The following is an 11,164-nucleotide window of genomic DNA, read 5'->3' as shown; positions in this document are numbered from 1 at the left end:
TTTTTTGGCTCCTTGGGTGGTACATTTTGCAAGAGTTTTAGTTGTCCTGCTGCTGTTGCTGGCACAGCCATCACGTCCCGGAGTATTGCCCCTTGTCCCTTAAGGACTTCCTGAGCAGCCAGTCTCATCATCCAGCCAGAAAACCCATCAGGAGTACTCCAGAGGGGGAGGGAGATACCCCATGGTCCCGGCATTTTTCTAACAGCATGTATTATTGAAGATAACAAGGAGAAGGTATTCACTCTGGCCCCTGCATCGGGGTTTAGGAGAAATATGCTTCCTCCCAGGAATATTTGTCCGGCGTCAGTCTGATTAAGGATCACTGGGGTTCCAGTCCCCAGCTGGTAGCACCGTGTCACCCATCCCACCCAGTCCTCATGGGGCTTTCTGCCATACTGCAAGGACAGCTGCCTTAGCTGTTCTGCGTTAAAAATCGCAGCAGTCATTGTGACCCCAGGCAGCGCGGGAGCACCTTCCTCTCCAGCAGGAGCTGGGAGTTGTACCAGGGAAGTTTTAATGCTAGGGTACAAGGAGGCAGCGTTATCTGGGCGATGCTCAGGTAATGACGCGGGGGTGGAAGACCCACTGCCAGAATCAAAGCCCTCCTCCTCGTTATCCATTTTCAGCATGTGTATCTTTTCAATGAGCTCGCTCTCTGAGACCAGGCACATAGGCTCTTGCTCTAGCTGTTGTATAGACGGAGGTCTGAGGTTCATTTCTAATTGCCTAAGCAATCGGTTTGCAACAAAACTATGGGTTTCAAAGGCAACTGCTTGTGCTTCTGCATCCTTAGCTCACTGCAAAGGTTCCAGTTCCTGCCTAGCAGTGTTAAACAAAGCGCCCATGGCTGCCAACACCTCTGTGAGAAGCCCAATGAAAGCCCCCTTGCCATCCTCAGCTTTGCATTTATGACTGTCCTGCCACTTCTGAAACTCTGCTTGCTTGCAGCATTTCCAAATTCAACCCATTCTCAGACACCCAATCCCTGTCCCATCGAGGCGTTTTCCACCCCTTAGCCTCTTGCCATTTTTGCTGCTCTTCTACTGCCTTCTCCTAAGCATCCATGACCTGTGTATCACAGAGCCCCACTTCTGCCACCAATTAATCCCACAGCCCAGAAGGGTTACCTGGTCTGTGGGTGCACAAAGATTGCAACCATATGCAGGTTTGCAGGACTCCGTCATGCACAAAGACACAGAGGATTTATTACCTATGTTCTTTACTTCATTACAGTTTACTACTATCAAGGCAAGTATAGTTACAATTGGCAAAACAAGGATAGCTATACTACAAGCTACTACAAATTACTACCAGAAAGCAAATGTATTTCCACAGCAGCAATTAATATTAGCAGCAAGTCTATATTTCAGTATTACAAATTACTGCAGAATTACCACTAGTAAAGCAGCAAATACACTTATCAATAATTACTTACATACCGGCCTTTTTTTTTTTTTTTTATATATATATATAAAAATGTTACCAGTACCAAGTGCTCCTCAAACCGACCCCAGCAGTGGGGCCAATCAAACCCATCCCAGAAGCGGGGCCAGGCGACAACAGATGAAGTCTCACTTGGACGATGAGCTGCATCACGGAGCCGGAGTCAGCCTGGTGTCCCTGCTGAGGGTCCGCTCTGCCAAGGAAATGTCGTGGGGAACAGGGGTTCGTGTGCAGGAAAGAGGCTGCATTTTGGGTAAAAAGTAAGTCCTTTTTTTATCACAGAGACATAAAGGGGCGTAGGACACCACCACCCGGAACAGCCAATAGATGCTACTAACTTCTGTTTTCCACCTGGCACAACCAATAACTGGTGATGTTTTCTATTCTCTCAGACCAATTTTTGTTTTATCAGACTGTTTTTCTGTTCTGTGAGTTAGAACAGCCAATAGCAGTTACCAACGCTCACTTTCTCAGAATGTTTTTCCCCTTTTCCAGACTTTTTTTTTCACCTTTCCAGAAGATAAGTTGCTGTTACAGTTCCTTGTTTTTGCACTTATCAGTGGTATCTCGGGATGTCTCTGGTTTCTCGGTGTCCTGCTGCACTTCAAAGATGCCAGCTGCACTCCTCAAGGACGCTTCTGGTTCCTAAGCGGGCAGGCATTTTCTCTGTCAGTATTTGAGCAGAGATTGTCTTCTGTTCAATATTTTCCCCCTTATAACCAGGTCACCTTTATGGCTGCTCCCATCATCAGCCTAAAATGATACCTCTCAGCAAAGCAGAAATGATCAGCTGCAGGGAACACTGCAGAACTTCCCCATCTAAATAGTCCTGTTTGTGAAAGTATCTTCTGTATAGCTACTATTAGCTGTTCAGGAACAGATCAAAAGTGACTGCACTAGCTTAGCTTCTCCTCCTGCATCACCTATTTGGGCTAAACACAACCTATGGCATACCAACACACTTCTGCTCAGGAGACCATACTACAAGCAAGAGCTTCACAGTTACAGCCTTGCTCGGGCTTCCTCCTGTTCTCTGTACTGGCCAGCCTCCACCTACAACCCTGCATTTTCACAGCCTGACTGTGGATAGCATCAGCTTATGAGAAAAAGTTCAGAGGACAAGGGTCATACAGAAACAGAGAACCAAGACTGAGGACAAAGTCAACCCGGACACGCAGGCGGGGTCACCGCTCCCAGCCAGCAAATGCCTGCTAAGAGAGTTAGAGAAAAACCTGCAGCTGGGGCAGGCACCAGGCTGAGTTTTAATTTGGTGCAGCATTCGAACATGAGGCTGTACTTGCCACTGTGGTACAGACCAACCAAGAACCAACAGAGTGATTACAAACAAACCAAACATCCAGCCTGTCTAGCCCACAGTCGTTACAAGCCTTCTGAAACAGATCATTTCTGTGAGACAGTGACCTCCAAAAGTCAAATCTGAAAACAAACTTCCCCTGGGTGTTTCACATTCCTTTGGTCCCGTTCCCTAAATGCAATGTTTGTGTCGCTTGCTAAAAAAATCCACAGCAACAAGCTTTCCACGTAAATTTAAAAGGAAGTGATTCAGTTATTTTTCTGGGATTAAGTCTTAAACAAGTTTTCATAGAATAGGCAATGGAAACTATAATATGACCTGTCAATTACTAGTTAATAAAGCAATGTTGATACTGTGACATACAAATCATACTTTTAAGGACAAAAAATTTAACTTGGCTGGTTTTAATTCAGTGCTGGGGGTATCAAGATTTTGCAAGAATTTTAAGTCTCAGTCAAGCACTGCACTTATGCAGTTACACCCAGGCTGGGTTCTCTTGACATAGCACTCCTCATGCAAGACAGAGATAGATAGAGTGAACTTTACATACAAATATCAAAAGCTACCTAACAATTCCTTAACGGTTCCAGCTTGTGCTGGTCTCTCACAGTCCCCGCTACACTGCTCAGAAACAGCAGCAAGTCAGCCTTCTTTCTGTTGCAAGCACTGACAACGCTTGATCGCAGTCTTATTTCACTATGAAAAGTGTGATATCCTTTCATTCTGTTATAAACCATACTCCAGAGTGGATTAAGGATCACAATTTCATATAAACACCACTTGCCAGATAATGTAAGTCATGTGATAACCCAGTAATTTAAATATAGCCTTACGCCTCTATCCCAGACTCGATCAGATCAGAGAATGAACCGCAAGACTTTCAGATTCATATATTATGATGCAAATGAGTTTTGTAAATTGTGACCTAGTTCCCATGTTAGGAACAGTTGGGATCAACAGCAGGAACTATGCGATGAATGCGAGCAGCAGGGGCAAGCAAGGAAATTAACATTTGTCCTTAATTTGAAATGGATTTTTAATCACTTTCAGGTGCCTCAAAGAAAGTGCACACGCTTGTTTACTACAATCATTCTGACAGAAGAATGCATATAGGAGGTAACATGTTTTTGTTTTGCTAATTGAAATGTTTGCAACATTGGTGTCAAATGAAACACCAAAATACAGCTCTTTCTGGATGATTTACTGAGTCTACAATGAAGGACTGTGAAATGAAGTTTTCCAATCAATCTGTTCCTCAGAAGTTGTTTTGCTAAGAAAATGAGTTGCATGTATTGTCTAAAAGTGGCTGGATATTAGATCACATCCGTCTCTCCAAATCTGGTTGCTATTTTTTTCAGCTAGAGGCCTGATAAACTAGCTCTCCAAAGAGCCTGCTCAGGGATTTAGCTGCATGGAAGTCAGCCACCCGCTTAACCCGATTCAGCAGTTAGTGGAAAATACTGAATCGCATCGCGGCACTCGACTTTTACTGCAACAGTGAACGTACAACATTGAACTCCAGCCTGAGGCAGTTTTCTGGTAAACTCTACTGTTTTAAATGAGGGCATCAGCAAGGGTGTAACTTGCTGAAAACCAGACAGATTTTCATCCTAAACATATCTAGAGTTGGTATCATCATCGGAAACTATTAGCTGTAAAAGAGCTAGTACATCAACTCTCCTGAAAAATAGAGTCTCAGCTCCCTCTGGTGGAAAAAGCAGTTTTCTGCAAAACATTTTAAGTGAGAAAGTCTTGTTTCTGCTACAGGCCTCAAGGCCATGAGATAATTAAGATGACACAGTAAACAAATCCCAAATCCTCCGTTCACTTTGAAGAACTGGAACTTCTTAGAAGTTGATGTGCAGTATGACGACTCACAGACTGTTGCAGGCTGGCTGCACAAGATACAACACACTCATCAAGTTCCAGCTGTGAAAGGTGGCTAAGAGAGCCTAAATGTTCCCTAGCTAGAGTTCTCCAGATGTAAATTATGATGCATAGGAAGACTGCTGAAGTAAACGGTAGCCCCATGGAAAACAAACCACATACAACAAGTTCTAATATTCTCACCCAAATAACCAACTCCTAAGCCCCATAAGCAGTACTGTCATCAAGGGGAGTGGAAGTACACTTCCAAGACTGGAGTGTGAAAAGGTAAAGCCATCACCCCCAACACACCCAGACAGCAAGGCTAGATAGAGCTGTTCCTAGTCTACAGGTAACTGTATTAACAAAGGGAACCAGCTTCCTCCGTGTGCTTTGCATCAGCACAGGAACCACAACACCATCTTTGCCTTCTTGATAGCAATGAAAATTCAAGGTGATTTCCACCACACATACACTAGATAGTTTTAAGGTTATTCCGTCCTTTCTACTCAAAACCAGTCATACAAGATATTTCTACTTCTCCTTACTCATCATGAAAAGTGGAAAGTAATTCCTAGAATTATTCCAGCTAGTCATAAAAAGTCAATAAACAGAAAGTACATTTTTGTTTCTCATTAGAGGAATCAACAGCTCCACTGTAATTAAGCATGCAACAACCAGTTGCTCTGACAAATTCTTTGCAGCTCCTGTAAACAGAATCATGAGTAATTCCTGCAGTCACAAACACCAGAATGACTTTTCATAATACTGGGGTCCTGAAGACAGAATTTCACACTCCCACAGAAGGAAGAGTTATAGATCAAATGAAAGGAAAACAGTAGCAAAAAAGAGTATTTATTAAACAACACATTATTCAATTTCACAGTGTGGGATTAAGAGCCATACTTGCTCCTTGGAAATAGCAGAGTCAAGTAATCCTGGGAGAGTGGGGCAGCAGGTCAGATCTGCAGGTGCAGTTTATTAAGAACAGTAAAATACTGTTTCCACAGACAGAAAGAATTTGAGGGTGGAGAAAAGAAACAAAAGCAACAACAGCCAACCAGACACCCTTGGAGTGTTTCGTGCAACATTTTTCAGCAGAGAAAAGCTATTCAGGCTAAAAACTGGGCATGAAGTTTTCGTTTCACGCATTAAAAAACCCAACCACGGCATGTGCAACTCGATCTGTGTGAGCGCGATTAAAAATAATTTAGTTAGTACAGATTTTTCTCCACAAGAGCAGTTTTCTACCAGCTGAAGTGTCTTTGTATTTAACTGGAAGCCTTACAATGATTGGGGCTCCATCAGCTTTGCTTATTGGCTAGGAAAGTGGCCTGCTTTCAATCTTCTGCATGAATACCAAGTCTGCTTATGTAGCTCTCCCAAGCTGCCTTCCTGTACTTCTCTGCCTCTTGAAGACGGTCTGAAGCTGACAAGATGCCACGTCCCACAATAATGATATCTGAACCTTTTTCACCAATAACTTCCTTGGGGCTTAGGTACTTCTGTCCAAGGTTATCACCTGAAATAGAGACACCATTTTTTTTTTAGTTCCTACAAAACAAGATATTCTAAAAACCTTCAAAGAGGTGCTAGAACAAAGAACAGGTGTGCTGTTCCAGCTCTCAGTCTAACAATCCACAAACATAACTAGAAACTGTGTCTCCAACCAACGAATCCCCTATTACACAGATCAGCTTTGACAGAGAGCGCTCTCCTTTTTCGTGATTTACCAGTCACAATAGAGGGAACAGTTTCGCAACAAAGCACCAATCAGGATTACTGAAATAAGCCTTAGCCTTCTTAAAACAAGCAAACCCACCAAACATTCACGTAAATGCTTGTGATTTCACTTCAGGTTTTGTAAGAATTAAGTATTGCAGAGAAACACATGTCCCCTACCTGGTTCAGCAATAACATGTTTAGTCCGTGTAAGACTTCCAATTCATTGATACTGCATCTATATCAGTATCGACAGTGTTACAGTTAGAATTCTGTATTTGTTAAAAATCTTTTTTTCTACTCCTACTGAGTAGTTGTACATCTAACCTATCACCTACCTGAAGACATTTCACGTGTTTTAAGGATTGCGCTTTATGGCATAAAAAACAAAGCTGTGCAGCCTGCTGGTTGCCTTTCAGGGCTCCCAGGAAAGGGATCAGCGTACCCAGAAATATAGAAGGCACCTCATAATGGCAAACAGACTCCTCCCACCAGAGAATCAGCAACCAAACCCTCTTCAGAAGCCACTTTTTCACTGAAGGCTAGATCACTTACTGTATTTACAAACAGACTATAAATATTTCAGAAGAAGTTACCTCCAGTTTGCAGCTGCACCCCTGGAGTTAAGTGAAGAAATTCCGGTTTATTACTAACTCTAGATCCAGATATGAATCCAAAAACAAAATCTGAGTTGTCATCAGCCATCTGTACCTGAAGAAGATCAGTAAACAGTTACAAGTGATATACCTAAAATTAAGCTTGTTCCTCATCCACCCTTTGACACACTAAGCTGTGCAAGGCAGGGGTATGAAATACCTGTTCATGCCTTACCAATATCAAGTCACCTAGAGCTGGCTTGCCCCTCACTGATCTTGCTGCGCTTGCAGCCAGGAACACGGATGTTATGTTTCTTTCTATGTTATAAATAATGGAATGAATGTATGTAAACTAATTAGACATTTATTGCTTAAGAAAAAAAAAGGGGGGGGAGGGGGCTAATAACATACTTGGCATGTTTACTAGAATTCAGTGTGAACTCTGACCACCTCACATGACTAGCCTACAGCTGCAACCTTTAAACACCACTCTGTCAGATTCCTGAGTCTCCCACAGGAAAAAAAACTGTCATAGAGCTGGAGAGGCTTTTGGAAGTGCAAATATTAGAAGCACACAAACCCTCCCTGTCACAACACTTTACAAGCTTTTAACCTGAAACAAGACTGCCTACTTACTGCAGCTTTTGTGTATTCACCCGTTGCAAGTGACCCTTGGGAACTCATCTCGGCAATCAGAAGACAGCCACGCTGGAGAGGAAGACCGACTTCCTTCAGACCTTTCACAACTCCAGAGCCTGGAACCACGTGGGCATTAACAATGTCTGACCAGGACGCGATTCTGAACACACCACCTGAGAACATGGATAGAAAGACAGAGGCAAAGTGTCATTAGAAATGTATTAAATGGGAAACATGGGTTAAATGAAACAAGCTGCATGCTAAATCATTCACATTTTACTAGACAGTTTTACTACTGAAGCTTGACAGTTACAAGTTCAGTCTCATCAGACAGTTCTGACAGCTGCCTAACCACAAAGTCTAATATCTCAGTTCTACTTTTCACAAACACTTCTTAGTATCTCACCTTTAATATTCACCAATACACTTAAGGTAACCTAGAAATCCACTGTCACAGGTGCTGTCTTTCAATACAGTATGCAGATCATGAGAGACATATGGATCAGAAAACGAGTAAACAGTTCTACAGTTGCAGATGCAATACCTAATGAAAGCCGTAATGAGCACACAAGCATACAATAGCAGGCTGCCTTAAGAAGCCACACTGCGTTTTCGCACAGAAAATGACTATCAAACCACAGATTCATAAAAAGGTTTAGGTTGGAAGGGACCTCTGGAGGTCATGCCCTCTCAGCAGAGTTAACTTCAAAGCTAGATCAGGTTGCTCAGGGCCTTGCCCCCTTGAGCCTTCCCCAAGGCTAGAGATTCCACGATCCCTCCTGGCAACCTGTGCCAGCACTGCAGTTACACACACTGGCAGCAAAGCTACAGTAAATCAAGGCTGATGATAATCACCTTCATATTGATGTTTCACTGTGTTTCCAATGTCTGCAAACTTCCTGTCTTCAAAAATCAGGAATTCATGTTGATCTGCGAGCGTTCTCAGCTCCTTTACTACCTCCTGGGTGAAATCATTCAGGATGTCTATGTGAGTCTTCAGAATACAAATGCTGGGGCCCAGGATGGCAGCTAACTGCAGCAGCTCTTTGGAGCTGGTAACATCAGCAGAAAAGCACAAGTTAGTTCGCTTCTTTTCCATGAGCACGAGAAGCCTGGCTGCAATAGGATGTACCCCCGGCAGCTCGGCACGAGCACTGAAGCTCAGCTCTTTACATAGTCTCTTGACAGGAGCAGGACCGTTCTGAGCCACTGGCTCAAACACATTTCCCTGAATGAATTTCTTCACCTTTTCAACCATCTCAACAGCCACTTCTCCCTGCTGCTGGAGAATCTCCAACACCCCGGACAACGTGCACACAGAGTGCAGGCGAATTCCATGTTCCTCTAACCTGGCCTTCCCGCCCTGCTCCCTGTCCAACAACACTATGGCATCCGTGACTTTTAATCCTTCTTTCTGAAGAACTTCCGCAGTTTCCAGTACACTAGATCCACTTGTTACAACATCTTCAATGATCAAGCATGTTTCTCCTGGATTAATGGTGCCTTCTACCAGCCGCTTAGTACCTTAAAAATAAAAGGCAATCAATCCACTAAATGAAGAAAGTTTAAAAGACCCCCCAAAAACTTAAAAGTATCAAAACTTTAACTTGCTATGCTAATGTAAAAGATTGTATTTGTTCCACATACAAGCATGTGCTGCAACATATCCTGAAGTCCAATACCAATGGATTTTAAGAGACTAGGAATTTCACATTCACTGTCAGTATGGAGAGGTAATTTTTTTAGTTATTATCTGATACCAGTTATCACAGTTCTTACCACAGCTCAGTCACTGACTTGCAATTCAGTTCATAAAGACTGTTACTTGTCCAAGTTAATAAAATACTTTTTTATGTTTCCAGAAGTTACGTTCCATTAACAAAACTGACATACTGTTAACTGCATAAATTTAAATCTTTGGGTAAGATGACTACAGAAGTTGATTATTGCCGTGAATTTAATGCTCAGAATTACAGAACTATTTTCTCTGGTTATTTAAAATGTCTTTAAAGCAGCCAAGTCGTTGGTACTCTTCAGCATATTCCCTATTTTCCACAGGCAGTATTCTGCGCTTAATAAGCCTGTTAGAACAATTAGAAGGAGTAAAACCCCAAATGCCTTTACCCTAACCAACAACAGGCACACGTCCATGAAAGGCCTCCTGGGGGGTACAACAAAGGATGCCAAGCTTTCCCAGGAAGCAGCAAGCAGCAGGAGAACATTATGCAGCCAGTGCGGTGCTTAGACCATGACAGCCTACAGAACAAGAGTACATACAGCTTTGCAATCCATGTGACACCAGAAACCTTGTGCCAGGCAGCTAATTGCTGTCACAATCGACTTGCCTTTCACAAGAAAGAACAGCAAATGTCTTTGTGCCTGGCACGCTAACACAGGAGTAACATTTAGTTTTGACATGCATGTTTTCTAATTAAATACTATTGGAAGAGTATAGCTCTTATCACATGTAGAAACCCAGCTGCTATGGTAGGTTATTGCTTCAGTCTTCCCTCCTCCTTCTTTTTATTAAAACCAAATAAATGGTTCATTGTGTAGAGAACTGACTGCTTCTCGCCTGGTCCACCCTGCCCACTGAGTGCAGGACTACAGGATACGAAACAAAAAGGGGTTTGAGAGGCAAATGAAAAAGAGACTAGAAAGGTTCCTCTTAAGAGTTACTACACAAAAAGTTCTGTTTGGAAGTGAAATGTGGCACTGGTCTCAGCATATCAGAGAAACCGAGTTATAAATCTCGGTTTCTGGAAGAGGCCAGTAACCCAGAACCATGGTAATGGTGCCAAGGGAAAAAATGATACCGCTGAAGAAAAGAAAGGAACAAAAAAAGCCCCCCCCCCCCCCCCCCCCAACAAAACCAAAGAAACCAAGAAAACCCCTCAAGAGTCTCCAAACCTACTACGGCTGGATTCAAGCCGCAGCCTAATCAGCAACCAGCTGGGAGAGCCTGATCAGGTTGAGATGCTGCAGGAGGGATATTTTAGGGGGAAAAGGGGCTGCTTTTTGAATTGGGGTGGTAACCTTTAAATTGGAATGGAGATGCTGTACATTACAACAGAACCACAAATATATAAAGTCATTTCCCAAACAAGACAACAAGTGGACACGAATTGTTGATTTGAAGGTTTTTACCGTAGTCTTTTGCTTCCTTCCTCCGTATAAGCATCGGAATCTGATTTTCCGAGCAGATAATTGTGGCCAACGGCAGTGCTGTGTAAGGAACGCCGCACACACAGTCGTACTCCAGACCAGCATCTTTGGCTGTTTGGAAGAGAAGAGCTGCAACCTGAAAAAGAAAGCCAGACCTCTTTTTAAGAGCCAGACTAGCGTGACTAAACAGATGCGTTACCAAGGGAAGCGACGCAAACGCGTGGAAAGCCCCTCTCCTTCACAGACTTGGCGGCCGCTCTCCCGACGGCGGCTGCACCCAGCGGGCTGCCGGCCAGCAGAGCGCGGCCCCAGCCCCGGCGAGGGCTCTCTGGAGAGGCCCCGGCAGCGCTCCCGCGCCTCGCCCCCTCCTTCAGCTACAAGAGACCCCGGTACCCCGCAAGAGGCAGAGGGACACCCC

The 11,164-nt window shown here is 43.6% G+C and overlaps 1 protein-coding gene across 1 annotated transcript in view; it reads right to left on the bottom strand.

Annotated features, from left to right (window-relative positions):
* Window positions 1-4,281: 4,281 nt before the first annotated feature.
* Window positions 4,282-11,164, bottom strand: part of UMPS (uridine monophosphate synthetase) — a 7,503-nt gene continuing 620 nt past the window's right edge. The window contains exons 3-8 of the mRNA XM_010569936.1: window positions 10,993-11,120; window positions 10,729-10,882; window positions 8,437-9,105; window positions 7,579-7,754; window positions 6,943-7,057; window positions 4,282-6,146 (exon numbers count right to left, since the gene is read on the bottom strand). Of these exons, the coding sequence (XP_010568238.1) occupies window positions 5,965-6,146; window positions 6,943-7,057; window positions 7,579-7,754; window positions 8,437-9,105; window positions 10,729-10,882; window positions 10,993-11,120 (1,424 nt within the window). The 3' untranslated portion in view covers window positions 4,282-5,964. The remainder of the gene's footprint in view (window positions 6,147-6,942; window positions 7,058-7,578; window positions 7,755-8,436; window positions 9,106-10,728; window positions 10,883-10,992; window positions 11,121-11,164) is intronic.

Source organism: Haliaeetus leucocephalus, unplaced genomic scaffold (assembly GCF_000737465.1).
Source record: "Haliaeetus leucocephalus isolate CR32 unplaced genomic scaffold, Haliaeetus_leucocephalus-4.0 Scaffold1, whole genome shotgun sequence".
Taxonomy (NCBI): domain Eukaryota; kingdom Metazoa; phylum Chordata; class Aves; order Accipitriformes; family Accipitridae; genus Haliaeetus; species Haliaeetus leucocephalus.
This window is presented reverse-complemented; position numbering and strand designations above follow the sequence as displayed.